A 14532-nucleotide genomic window follows, 5' to 3' on the forward strand; every position below is an offset into this window, starting at 1 on the left:
GCATTTGTTATATCCCGACAGTTAGTTCTAAAGATTTTCAGACATTCATGGGAAATGTTTTGGTTAAGAAAATTCCACTGGGGCAGTATTTACTTCATGTCTCATCACATCTAAAAACATCAAATGTCAGGGAATTCTACTTTTTTACGGTGTTAAGCTTGACCACTTAGTTTAGATGATGACAGATTGGATCCCTCCATTATAGAAGTATCTCTACCTCCTTGCAGCTGTGAGGGAATTTGAGGCACGATGGGATGTGGGGACGGTTCATCCAGCAGAGCTCCCTCAAGCTGCCACAGGTGAGAATAATTCTGTCAAGACATGATCTGCTTGGGGAGGAAGGTGACCAGTCTCTCAGAGGAGAATAGGCCTTGAGCCTGTTCCTCAATGGGCTTTCATTGGGTTTAACTTGCATAGGAATACAGGGCATGTATGTAAAGCTCCTCAATCATTGTTGGGCAGTAATGATCAAACAATAGATAACATTCAAAGAACTCTGAGGGCTTATTCTGAGTCAGAGTCAGATAGAGTGACATCAAAGGGCCATAAACTTTGGAAAATATTTTATGCTTGGAAAATATTTTATCCCTTATAATTTAAATTGAGGGCATTCCTAACAAAGCAGGTTTCACAGGATTTTATGCATTCTTTCTTTGGCCTGATTGCCCCTGAAAACCACATTCCAGCACAGGACCACCCCTGCCTCTGGCATTGTTTAAGGTGGGGCATTAAAATCAGGTGGGGGATGTGGGCAGCGAAGAGATTAGGAGATTCTTTACATGTAGAATGAGGACTCAGGCTATGACAAAGCCAAGGGGTGAGGGTCCATCACCCCCTTTTCTGATAGTCCCTAAGTCCTTCCCTAAGGGCCCCTTCATGAGCATACCTATCTTAGGTTGTCCCTTCCTTGAGGAATCTTACCCATCATTGGCTAAACAGTCATCCACCTGGGGCCAAGCAGGGTGAAGTAAAGGGGGCAGAGGCTATGCCTCTGACTGGAGGATAAGTTTTGTCTCCTTAGTGGCTTATGGTCCTAAGGTCTTTTTACTCAGCCTTAGCCATTGGTGGGGAGGGTAGGTGGGTTACAGCTTCTGAAACCAGGCAGGGCCGTTCCCAACAATGGGATATCTCGTTTCATGTAACAGTTTAAGAATTTACTAAAGATCCCTTGCCTCTGGTTCTTGAAACAATTGTTTTCTTTATTCTCTAGAACATTGCTTCATCTCAGTTTCCTTCTTGTATTTTTACCAATCATGTTTTTGGATGATTTGCCTCTAAATATAGTAACAATGAAGTAGCCCTGGACATTGCAAATCCCTTTAGTAACCATCCTCTCTCTCCTTCCTCTTCCCCCAAGGTCATCAAAAGGACATTCAGCATGCTGTCTCTCTTCATCTACAAATCATTCTTTGTGTATAAGTGTGTGTGTGTATGAGAGAAGGGGAGAGAGAGAGAGAGAGATGAGGGAGAGACATTGAGACACACCGATTAGCTGCTCTCCATATGTGAGCCTCCTGAGGATGGAACCGGCAACGTAGGCCTGTCCTCTGACTGGGAATTGAACCCCCAACCTCCTGGCATGTGGGACGATGCTCCAACCAACTGAGCCATACCGGCCAGGGTTACAAATTATTCTTAATCATGCTCAGTCTTTATTTGCTTCTGTGTGATATTATCTACTCCCATGTCTTCTTTTACATGCACTTAGTGGTGTCACAAAACTACATCTCAGTCTCTGAATTCTCTCTCTCATACTCGCTGGGTAAAACTCCCAGGATGGGCAGTCAAACAGGACTAAATGAGAGTTCTCTGCCCTCTTTCCCCCAATGTCCTATCTCTTCTCATTTGCCCTAACTCAGTGAAGGGTGCTTCTTGGGCAGCTTTTGCTTGCTGCTTTTACCCTCAGACCTCAAGCTTGGGCGACCACAGTGTTCTCTTAGCAGACTGTTGTTGGCCCTACTCTGCTTGCTGTTCTTTCCAGCTGGACTGCCTTCCTTCTCGCTTCTAAACACTTGCCAAACTTTCAAAGCTGGGAGGAAGCAGCTTTTCCACAAAGGAGGGAATGACCATTTGCTCAATTCTGTACACTGTGCTGTCAGATCACGTGGAACACATATTGTGTTTACTTTTTTCTTTGCCTTCCTCCTTCTGTTTGAACACTGAAGGCAAGAGTTCTGTCTTTGCCCTTTACCTCTGGCTTTATCTGCCATGGAGTAGGCATTTATTGGGCCTGCTTGTGTTTATTATGGTCAATGATTAGCCTTGGAGTTAAAATGTCTTGTGGGGTATTGATGAGAGAAATCCTTATATGACAACTATCTTTTCTCGGCCTCTATTGAGGAATTTGATGTTTTATCCACTTTAATGAAGTATCTGAGAGAAGATAAATGGTCTCTGTCCATCTCTTCCTTTGTGTGTATGAGTGTGTATGAGTGTGTGTGTGTTAGAGGTAGGTGAATCCTCAGTTAAGACAAAATAATGATAAAATGTAGCTGGGGCTCAATGAAATATGAAAAATGCCCCAAACAATCTCTCATAAAGGTTTTAATTTGTAAAGTAGACAGTGTTTTTAAATTATGTAAGTATATGTCATTAACCCAAAGTGAACCTTATTTGGTACATGTTAAGAGCAAGAAAAGCCCTGGCTGGCATAGCTCAGTGGATTGAGCGCGGGCCTGCGAACCAGACGATCCTGGTTTGATTCCCAGTCAGGGCACATGCCTGGGTTGCAGGCTGGTTCCTTGCAGGCTAACTACCAGCAGGGGATGCACGAAAGGCAACCATACATTGATGTTTCTCTCCCTCTCTCCTTCCCCTCTAAAGATAAATAAATAAATAAAATCTTTAAAAAAAAAAAAAGAAATGTGAAAAGTTAATTTAAAAAAAAAAAAGAGCAAGAAAAATTTTTAATGTGAATACCTAAGTATGTATTTGATGTTCTTACTCTACATTCCAATTTTCACTGATTTTATAACCCAGCTTCACTCTTTCTTTTCTACTTGATGGACCCTGAAAAACTATTCTGTTTATTTCTCTACTTGTCAACTCAACACTTACCCCCACTCCTGCTTCTGTAAGTTCCTTGTTAGCTAACTTGATTGGTTTCTCCCTCTTTGTGGAGTATAAGTTAGTTCTAAAATTTTTCTTTCTCCTGCTGTGCCTTTTATCTTGATCTTAATCTTTCTTTTGGTTTATGTGACCTGCCCGGACCTCTGACTTTTTACCCAGCTTCCTCCCTAAAGATTTGCTGACTGTAACTGCATCTTGAATCCACACAACCACCCACCATAAACACCCACAGCTGGAGCTGGCTTCATCCTGTTTCTGTTTTAGTTTTCTTTCATTTGGTTTTTCTTTCCGTCCTTACCTAGTTCCTTAAATTGTACAGGCGAAATAGTCATTGTTCCCTGAGTGGGCCTTTGCAACAGCCCAAGCCCGTTGCCCTCGTGGTGCTCTGTTTCTGTCTCTTTTTAGATCTAGAGAAGTATTTTCTCTTGGTGACTGGCCTACAATGAAAGAGATTGTGCAGGTCTATACTGTCAGTCATTAAGGCCCAATTCTGTATTCTCAAGAAATCTGTTTTTTGATAAGCATGTATCTTTTTCTTTGTTTTATTTTTTTTAAATTCTCACCTTAGTGTATGTTTCTTGATTTTAGAGAGAGAGGAAAGGGGAGGGAGGGAGAGAGGAAGGGAGGGAGGGAGGGAAGAAGGGAAAAACATTGACATGAGAGAGAAACATCCATGTTGCCTCCCCTATGGGCCCTGACCAGGCATCAAACCCGCGGTCTCTTGGTTTACGGGATGATGTTCCAACCAACTGGGACACCTAGCCAGAGCAGCAAGCACACATCTTAATTCATTATTTTCCTCCTCACTACCGAGGCCTAATTACATTAAAATCATTTTTGCATTTGTGCTGGTGCTATTGTGCAGCAGATCTGTGACCTGAGCCAATTCCTTAGAGCAACAAAGTGTGTTTACTCAGTGGGGTCCTCAGAGAGACCTTTGGCAATCAAGACTTTTCTTGACTGAAACATCTTGAGATGAAAAGTGGCTTCTATTCTCGGAAATCAGAGCAACAAATACTATATTTCTATTTCTGTACCATTAAAGACGTTTACAGTTTCTCAGGGGAACGTTCCATTCCTCTCATCAAACTTCATGCATAAGAAAAGTAGACATGGCGAATTCAATATGAACAAGCAGGTCACAGCTCAATAAGAAGAACCAGGTATCTATTTTTGACTAGGTTATTGCAGGAGTTTGGCTTGGACTGGCATGGTAGCAGTAGTAGTCTGAAAAATGAAAGGGGTATGTATGGAATGGAACACAAACCATCCTCAAAACGGTGCTAATTGTTCCTATTCTCTACATTTCTCTCTCTCTCTCTCTTTTTTTTTAGTTTCGCTATTCAAATTGGCTTGATAGGCTGTATATGGTGCTGGGAACTTTAGCCGCCGTCATCCATGGAGCTGGGCTCCCCCTCACCATGCTGATCTTCGGAGACATGACGGATAGCTTTGCAAATGCAGAACAGTCCAGAAACATGACTTTTGCAAACATCACCAATCAAAGTAAGTATTGCTGGTGGTACCGATTTTAGTGAAAGCCTGAAGAAAAATCAATCACTTAGAGTGATATTGCTAAATATGCGCTAGTGTGTTTAGTGTGTGGAGGGGTCTGAGCTATAGTTCACATAAGTTTGACAAAATGATCTCGATGAGCATTAGCATGCCCAATGGAAGGGCTGGCAGAGATATGTAGAAAAAGAGAGAGCTCTGTGAGGTCAGAAATATCCCGGGACATGTCAGAAAGAGGGACAGGAACCTAATCTGGACCTTGGGTGATAATTAGGAACCAGTGGAACTCTGCCCTATTGGACGTGGGTGTAAGAGACAGGAGTCCAGGGTGTTTCTGGAGTTTATAGCCTGATAAGCTGGATGCAGCTAACCACCAAGTGAGATGCACAAGGGGGAAAGTAGGGGAGGTGGGTAGCTAATATCTGGAATTTAATTTTGGACATGTCACAAGTTGGGCTCTTTGGAAGCAGATGCTGACATGGAGAAATGGGGCCAAGAGAAGGGGTGCGTGTGCTTGCGCATTCGTGTGTATTTAGGATGGGAGAAAGAATAGCTTGTGTGTATGCTAATGAAAGGATCCTAAGAGAGGAGAAGGTAATGTTTTGAGAGAGCGGGAAGAGATTTGCTTGCTTCAGTGTTCTTCATGAGAGAATGGGATTTAATGCTCAAGAAGAAAGATTTGCTTTAGCTAGGCGCATGGGTTGTTCATCTACAATAACAGGTAGGAAGACGGAGTATTTGCGCCAGTGCCCAAAAGTGGGTAGAAGGGGAGGTGAGAATTTGTGAACGTTGCCTTTTGATTACTTCACTTTGCTGAGTCCAGTAGGAAGCAAGACATTTGGCTGATAAAGAAGGGAGATCTAATCCAGTCCTCCAGGAGAATGGGAGAGCAAACCGGCTGTTAGAATATTTGGGGTGTCAACCTATACACACTCCTCACTCCTGATTGAGGAGGGGCTGGCTCCTAGCTCTGAGTTTGCATGTCAACTTTGGTTGAGGATGTATTGATTTAAACTAAGCTACCCAAAGACATAAAACCTGGAGTATACTCATGTGCTAAAAATGTTTCAAATGCCTGTTTGAAAATACACTTGCGAATACAGTGATAACCATGTAGCTTTTACAATGGCCCTTCAGCCTTTGTTGGTGATGGATGCCATGAATCCTTTCCCCAGAAACAAGCACATAAATACCTACAATGGTGTTGGGTATTTATACCGTTCATACCTGTCTGGGGATTGTAAGAGCCCCTTGTTTGTGATCCCGAAGAGCATGTTGTTTACCCTAAGGCAGGACTACTTCAATACTGTGAATGCAGGCAATGAGTTAAGCCAAACAATTTCATTATATGTTTGAGCTGTGTAAAATCCTTCATGGTATTTAAAGGGACCTGCCAAAAGAGCTGTGCCACCTTTGAATTGGCACCTTTCTTTTATGCTGTTCACCAAAAGGGAGGATAGCATCCAAGGTTTCGATGCTGGTCCTAGAGAGGAGAGCAAGTGAATTTTCTGATGCTTCTGGAGAGAGAACCAGCCTACTGAACTGCTGAGGCTCCAGACCCTCTCAGACTTTTTTCTACTTGACCTTCCCCAGGTGGAACCTCATCATTTTTCCATGAGGGTAGTTTAGGTACCAGAGCCTTCTTGTTGGACAAGAAGTATTCCTTCCTTAAGGAGATTTAGATTTGCTAAGGCTCTTGAAAGCTTGAGAGTGTTAAGCTAACCATGGGGTTTAACTAGACTGCTCTGAACTCTTTGAGAGCAGATCCTTGCCTGTGTGCACTAGACCCCTCCTTAGTGCTCCCATCTGCCCCTGGTGGTCGGACACCAGCCTTTGTCTTCCTCTTTTTTGTTGTGGACCTGATTTCCTGATACCCGACTCCCTCTCTCTCCACCTCGTTGCCAGTGTTTGCCTTTGCCTTAAAATCTACGATGACTTGGACCTACGGATGAGTTTGTGGGAACAAAGATTGACCATTGCTGAACTTCCATAGGATTCTCATCTTCCTTACGAGACTGTCTAATATCTTGGACATGAGCCAAGATGAAGGAGGTTGTGATTTCAGGCATTTCATGTTGAAGGTTGGATGCAAGTATAAATGACATTCAGGCAGTGAAAGAAATGAGACTGAATCTGGGTATAAAAATTAGGACTAGAGACTTGGCAAAATTTGCTTTGAAGGGATACTAAATCTCCTGGGATGAGATATACAGAAAAGTAGGAAGAACTGGAGAGCCCTAACCCTTGAGGAAAAGCTCAGTTAACAATGACTGAAGCTAACATCTACCAAGCGTTAAACTCGGGCTGAGCACTGCGCTCAGTGCTTTAGATGGATTAATGCCTTTATTCCTTCTGTGCACGTGAGGATGGCAACAGTATCTACACTTTAAGGACAAGGAAATTGGGCCCTAATGGCTGAGTAAGTTTAAGTGGCCCAAGGTCATAGAGTTAGCAGTTAGTCATCATTTGAATCAACACAGACTAGCCCCAAGTCCACACACGGAAGGAAACGGGGATCCCAGGAGGGACACTCTAAGGATAAGGTGCTAATCCAGAAATTAAAGGGCACGGGGGAAATTTGCCACGTCTCATAGTGGTTAGCAGTCAGAGATCTTCTTTATGTAAGTTCTTGGTTATTTTTTCACTCTAGTGATTCAGTTTATGGTATATCCACATTGACGGCTTTTCTCTTCCTCCGTATCTGTATTATGGTCGTTTCTCTTACTAGATTGTGGGCTGAGGAAGGGAGAAAATGAGACACCCAGATTTTAGTAAGAGTTAATAATTCAGAGTAAAAGGGATAAAGTAAAAATAATTTATTTTTATGTTTAGCATTATAATCTCTTCCCTCACTGGCCTAAAACTCCTATGAGGAACAAGAAAACTATTTGTAGAATGCCAGTTCTCAAAAATAACATCTATATTTTGGTGTTTAAACTATGAGTGCATAGATCAAGTACAGCTTTTGAGTGTGTATATTAAGATTTTGGTGTTGTAAACAAAGAAGACATTGCCATCTGTGTCATCAAGGCCAGCATTATGAGTAGGCTCCAAACTAGAACGCTAGCTAATATTTCAGTGGTAAGTACATACTTTCTAAAAATGTCCACAGTGGATCTGTTTTTTTTTTTTTTTTACTTGTTCAAGGCTTTCCTCTGCAGCTGACCATTTCATTAAAAAAATTCTTAGAGATTTCTGGACAACTCAGTAACAAGTAATAACAATATACTCGTACTTCCAAGTGTATTGTTTAGTGTGGCAGTTTATTTTTTAAATTTGAGTTAAAACTTAAAACTATAACAGATTTTTTTTTAGAATTAGTATCATATAGTCAGGTTTTGTTTTTGTTTGTTTTTCTTTTTGGTTGCTCTTGGGGGGAATGCTTTTTCAGCTGAAAATTAATTAGTCACGGAGGCTCACCAGATAAAACCGCAGGTAGGGATTCTTTCCTGGCTGAAAGCGAGAGGGGGCACCCAGAGCCAGGGTCGCCACTGGGAGTGTGCTCTCCTGCCCCCTGGCAGTGTTGGGTAGCCCACCACACGTACCTGCTACACTGTGCACTGTCCCCGGCTACAGCCTGCACCCAGGGCCAGCTTCACATCTTGCCTCCACCACTCTTAATTTCCCGATTTAGTGCTTCACTCTTACCCACCTGTACACAATTCTCCACGTACTGTCCCACTGAGCATTAAAAAATACAGGTCACATTTCGTAGTGTGGAATCAATACAGGTTCCTTCCTTTGGCCTATGTGGCCCATAGGATCGGCCCCCGCATTCCTGTCAGTCTCATTGTTTAACACCTACTCAGTACAGACAGCCCATACTCCCTTCTTCCTGCCTTGGCGCCATGCAGAACCTGCTTGCCTCTCTCCAGTCAGTCCTTTCTCCTTCAGAATGACTTTTTGTTCCCAACCTACCCCAAAGTCACTGTAGCATGCTGCTTGATTTACCTGCTAGGAGTTATTACTCTTATCTTTTTACTATCATCTTGTTAATTTATTGGTTTGCATGTTTATTACAGCTTCTCAAATGGGCAGAAACTCATAAGGGGGAAATAGTTCCTGGGAAAAACTATTTTAGGTATTTCAGCAGTGGTACCGGTTTCACAGTTTGGGGCCTGAAAGCCAAAAGGATTTCCTTCTTGCAGTAGTTAAAACTACTAGACATAGGGAAGTATTTGGGTAAGATAAAAATGTGATGTAAAGTGATCCGTAAACGGTGTGGAGTTTTTCATCATAGTGATGGGCGCTGTTTAGTTGTAGGTTTCTTTGAAGTTTTGCTTGGATTTAGAAAAGACTTTCCTTACCAGGTAGTAAGAGAGTGGTCTACTGTGTCTTTTTTCAGTCTTACCATTTGTGAGACACGTATATGCAAAAGAGGAGAGTGGTTGGAATATTTTGCTATATGGTGCACATGTATGGCGGCTCTGTGAAAGCCCCTGTAAGTCTTTGGCACAGACGAGGTGGCAGTGGAGAGAGCAGGCTGTGCGCTGAGGATGCAAAGAAGCCAAGACAGTCGGTTCTCTCGGAGCTCACACCTGGGGGAGTTGGGGGAGGAGCCAGATACAAACCATCATGCTTCCATTCTAGTACTGACTTGGTACGTTGAATCATGTGTCGGTGATGATGGAATTCTATGATAAGGTTAGTCCCTTTGCTGGAGGTAAGCCATTTGAGGGGAGGTCATATTTGAACCTCCTGTTTGTGGAAGGAGGAGTCCTTTTCCAGAAGAAAAATCATGAAGGTGCTCCAGGTAGAGAGAGCAGAATGGATGAATGAAGGCTTGGAAAGCTGTCGTCAGCTCTGTTGCATCTTTTCTCAGTGTGTGGAAAATATTTTATTTTAGTCTAAAAGGGTGGAGTTTACAAAGAGGTCAAGACCTGTGTTCTGAAAACTATAAGACATTGAAGAAAATGCAAATAAATGGAAGGATATAACTTGTTCATGGATTGAAAGGATTAATATTGTTTAAATGTCCTTACTACCCAAAGAAATATACAGATTCAGTGCAATTCCTGTTAATCACAGTAGCTCAAGTCTCGGTCTCTGCCGGTTTTAGTTAATCTTATACTTCGCTGGCAGCTAAGTCATCCCAGACTCAAATCACTGAATACTGGTTTTTACACATCATACCTGTGGGGCCTGAAGTATCTTTCCAGCTACATACCCACGTCTTCTCGCCCTCACAACGCAACCCACACCCCAGCTGGACTGGCTTACTCATTCTCCAGACTTGCCGTAGACTTTTGCTCCTATTGTTCTCTTTGCCAGAAGTTTTTCTCCCCTTCCCCACACCTGCCAGAATCAGACTCGTCGGAACTAGGCCCTCTCACGTTACTTACATTCTAATGTAACATTTTAGATGATTACAAGATTAAGTGTGTGCCTCCCCAATGATCCATCAACCTTGAGTATGATAATATTTACCATATATCCATATATGTGTATAAAAGTATGTTTAATACAGCATTGCTTGTAACAGTAAAATATTGGAAACAACTGAAATGGATGCAATTTTGAAAAAATAGAGATGCACATGTAAAAAGACACAAACTGACATGGAAAATTGGCCACTAAATATGGGCTGTCATTTTATTTTTAAAAATAAGCATGTATGTATGTATTTGTATACATGTATACAGAAAAGAAAAAATGAAACAGACACACCACAATATTGAACAGTGGTTATTGTGTGTGTTGGAGGAGGGGTGTTAAAGTTTCAATGTGCCCTGTCTAACAATGTTAATATTGACTGTTACATTAGTGTTGATTACCTTATTCTTTGTATTGTATGTTTAAAAAAGCTGGAGAAATGAATTCAGTGTTAGATTTTATTTTATTTTATTTTTTAAATTTTATTTATTTATCTTTAGAGGGAAAGGAGAGAGGGAGAGAAACATCAATGTATGGTTGCCTTTCCTGTGTCCCCTGCTGGGAGTTGGCCTGCGTCCCCTGCTGGGAGTTGGCCTGCAACCCAGGCATGTGCCCTGCTTGGGAATCGAACCGCAACCGTGTGGTTCGCAGGCCCGCACTCAATCCACTGAGCGACACCAGCCAGGGCCAGTGTTAGATTTTAAATACTGTGCTTTGATGTCAGGTCTGCACTAATATTTACTTGTCACCAGAAAAGACTTTTCTCTGTCTTCTCTGAGTGATACTTCATGAAGTATTTTAATTCGAGGATACCAGTAGTCCTGCTTCTCAGTAAATGTGGGTTTCTTCTTGCAAATCAACTTCATTGAGGTTAGTGGTGGGGGGTGGGCTGGCTACACATGACCGCAGCAAAGGATTTGAATGGATGCTGTAATGTTTACACACGATTGAAACGGAAGCAGTTTGAGCTCTTTTTGTGTAAGTTGTTCAGTGACACAAATGTGATTCATTTTTAGATGCTTATTTTTAGTGGAGAACAGAGACTAATGGTACATGTCTATTTTGCTTTTGTCTTGGGCGGTCTAGGTATGTTCAACGGCACAGACGTCTTCATCAAGCTGGAGGAGGACATGACCAAGTAATTCAACGTTTTCCTAACTGTTGTCAAGCTTTTCTGTCTCTAGACTGATTGTGGCAATGTTTAAAATTTTACATATAATAAAGATTTAAAATTTGGGAGGGAACAATACCATTGTTAGTTTTCTAGGAGGAGATATGATGCAGAAGCTTTTTAAGAAAATAATTTGCCACGTAAGATGTATTTAAGTTAGGGTTAAGCCTAGATTTGATTTATGTGTGTGTTGGTAAATCTAGACTATCATATATAGGGAAATTAGGTTTCAAAGTGGCCTTTCATAATGTGGAATTAATTAAGAATCACATTATTTTCAATGGCTTTGTTATTATTAGTTTGTTTCCTGGATGTTTTCAGTGATGATACGATAATGAGATCAATCAACAGGATTTTTTTTAACACAGCATGTAATTTTAAACAATGAAACAAAACATCCCAGAATAAATATTAGTCAGTATAACCTTAACTCACCCGAGGGAAGCTTTTGTTAATGACTTACACATTTTGAACTTTGTACCCAAAAGCAGTTTACGAAAGATGCCCAAAGGTATGAGTTGGTGAATCAGAAGATAATGATTCCACATTTTCCTATAAGTGATCTGGTAGATTTGAAGAATGGAGACACTTGATCATTTTCTGAAAGATCAGAAGCAAGTGCTTCCTATGATATTTATATGAAAAGGCTTTTTTAAAATATTGGAGAGGATAAAATTGTCCTCTAATCACCTTATAAATGCTTAAACATAAATGTATTTTGTTTGAGTAAATGTAAACTGGTGGTGAAGAATACGTCAACTGATTCTCAAAGCATGAGTTCTACTTGTTAAATAGGATTTCTTTGTAGCTGTGTCTTGCTAGATTATCAACACTTGGATAATAAGTAAATGTTGAGTTATCTATTAAGTACAATTTAATATTGAATTACACCTTCCTTGATAAACATTGTAAATTACAAGGTGTAGGTCTGGGACGAAATCTTTACCAGGATTTCTGCTGAGTTGAATACTAAGTTGGGAGCAGTGAGATCAGAGACTATCTGATTATTACGTAACCATTTTTTAAAGCCTTTGCATGGTTTATACAAACATTTTTATTTGAAGAGGGCAAATAATGAGTAAAATGGGAACATCGATACATTATATTTCATTTTAGAATGTTTGTCTTTAACTTAAAAATTAATTGCTTAGTAAAACCCAAGAGGGTTTAATTGCATTCTTAAACAGGAAAACTCAGAGCAAGGAAACATAAATTCAACATTTCTGGGTGATCAAGGGTCTGATTCTAGAAGATGCTCAGGTTTTTGTTGTTTTTTTAGATTTTATTTATTTATCTTTAGAGGGGAAGGGAAGGAGAGAGGGAGAGAAATATCAATGTATGGTTGCCTCTCATGTGTCCGCTGCCAGGAACCAGGAACTGGCCTGCAACCCAGGCATGTGCCCCGACTGGGAATCGAACCGCGATCGTGTGGTTCCCAGGCCCGTGCTCAATCCACTGAGCTACACCAGCCAGGGCAGATGCTCAGGTTTTTTATTGTTAGAATTTAAACTGGCAGGACTGCTCTTCGATTCATTAAACATTGTAGGATAACTCATGATGGCCAATTGAGCATATAATATAAAATACTTTTATTTTCAGGTGTCTCTTGGCATCCCAGTTCTGTTAGATTAAGAGCAAAAAGGCCACTTCTGTCTCTTGGTTCCACTTTCTGGCAAGTCTGTTCCTTCTTTGCATTTGCCAGTGTGCAGAAAATACCTCTTGGTGCTCATTAAGCAGATAGGACGACAGCGGCCTAGCTTGCCTGATGCTGTGATGCTCCGAGGTGCCACGCATGTCTTTCCCAACAACTGGCATCCTCTGAGTGCTTACTGTGTGCCGGGCGTTGGCCTAAGTGTATTATGTGCATTACTGCATTACTATTCTATCTCCATTTTACCAATTAGAAAACTGAGACTCAGAAAGGTTAAGCAGCTTGCCTATGAGTACAAAAGAGGTAATTGGGCCAATGCAGAAAGCACAGTTAACCATCCCACACTGCACCAGCACAGACATAGTTAAATGCATACCATCACTTCTGCTCGTAACAGCACCTTATTTTTTGTTAAAAATGGCAAGATAGCCAGATAGCCGAAAAAGCAAAAATGAGTGGTCTGTTTGGGAAAGATGCATTAGCTGAGAAACAGAGCCTATGCAGGATTTTTGTTGTTTTTCAGGTATGCCTGGTACTACTCTGCGATCGGTGCTGGCGTGCTTGTTGCTGCTTACATTCAGGTTTCATTCTGGTGCATGGCAGCTGGAAGACAGATATATAAAATCAGAAAACATTTTTTTCACGCTGTAATGCGACAGGAGATGGGCTGGTTTGACGTGCACGATGCTGGGGAGCTTAACACCCGCCTCACAGAGTAAGTGCCTAGTTTTATGTTGGACTCAGGTGTGGTTCTTACTCTTTTTAATCCTTGCTCAAGGGCATACCTTTTTGTAAAACTGATTTTAGAGTGGGAGGAAAGGAAGGAGGGGGAGGGAGGGAGAGGGAGGAGGGAGAGAGAGGTAGAGAGAAAAACAAATGTTGATTGGTTGCCTCCCATACTCGCCCTGACCCCGACCTGGGATCAGACCTGGCCAGGGTCATTCTTATTCTCATGAAGATGAAGGGATGGTAAGAGATCTGTTAGAGCTTAATACATCACTTGGAAGTAATGAGGAGACTAAATTCCTTCTGAACAGTGACCATGTCTTATACATCTTTTTGTTCCCATTACATGAGACAGGATGTGAGGGGACCTGCCTGAGTAGCACTAAATGACAAAAAAAAACAAAAAAACAAAACAAACCCAAAAGCCTCTGAGCGTGTGGAATAGAGCAAATGTGAGACTTTCTGGCAGTATATCTGAGCACGATCTTAGATGTAAACTAATTTACCCCATACTCAGACAAACAAACAAAAACCCAACTGGATTGAGGAGAAAAGTTGTGTGTTCATAGTTCCAGTATTTATCTCTAACACTATCTGTTCTTTTAGTGATGTCTCCAAAATTAGTGAAGGAATTGGTGACAAAATTGGAATGCTCTTTCAGTCAATGGCAACATTTTTCACCGGCTTTATCGTGGGATTTACACGTGGTTGGAAGCTAACCCTTGTGATCTTGGCCATCAGTCCTGTTCTTGGCCTGTCCGCAGCCATCTGGGCAAAGGTAGGTGAGGCCTGTGGACCCAGACTCTCAGCTGTTCCCACCCCAACCCCACCTGTGGAAGGCTGCTTTTACCAAATGGCGATGCTGGCTTTGCTCTTGGTACTTGTTTCTAAATCTTCTGTTCATATTCAGGGGGTGTAAGCGGAAGCCACTTCCCTGAGTTCTGCTGTTGCCAGGACTCTGTGCTGTCCTGGCCAAGGGCTTATTTGGGGATGAAATGAGAAAGAAAGGAATAATTCTCAAATCTCATTC

The 14532-nt window shown here is 41.6% G+C and overlaps 1 protein-coding gene across 2 annotated transcripts in view; it reads left to right on the forward strand.

The window, feature by feature from the left end:
- ABCB1 (ATP binding cassette subfamily B member 1) overlaps positions 1-14532 on the forward strand; it is an 80053-nt gene that overhangs the window by 14482 nt on the left and 51039 nt on the right. For both annotated transcript variants that reach the window (XM_037066126.1, XM_037066127.1), the window contains exons 4-7: positions 4404-4575; positions 11041-11092; positions 13300-13491; positions 14109-14280. In XM_037066126.1, coding sequence (XP_036922021.1) covers positions 4404-4575; positions 11041-11092; positions 13300-13491; positions 14109-14280 — 588 coding nt within the window. The remainder of the gene's footprint in view (positions 1-4403; positions 4576-11040; positions 11093-13299; positions 13492-14108; positions 14281-14532) is intronic.

This window comes from Sturnira hondurensis, unplaced genomic scaffold (assembly GCF_014824575.4).
Source record: "Sturnira hondurensis isolate 20B ecotype Veracruz unplaced genomic scaffold, ASM1482457v3 Scaffold0016462, whole genome shotgun sequence".
Lineage (NCBI taxonomy): Eukaryota > Metazoa > Chordata > Mammalia > Chiroptera > Phyllostomidae > Sturnira > Sturnira hondurensis.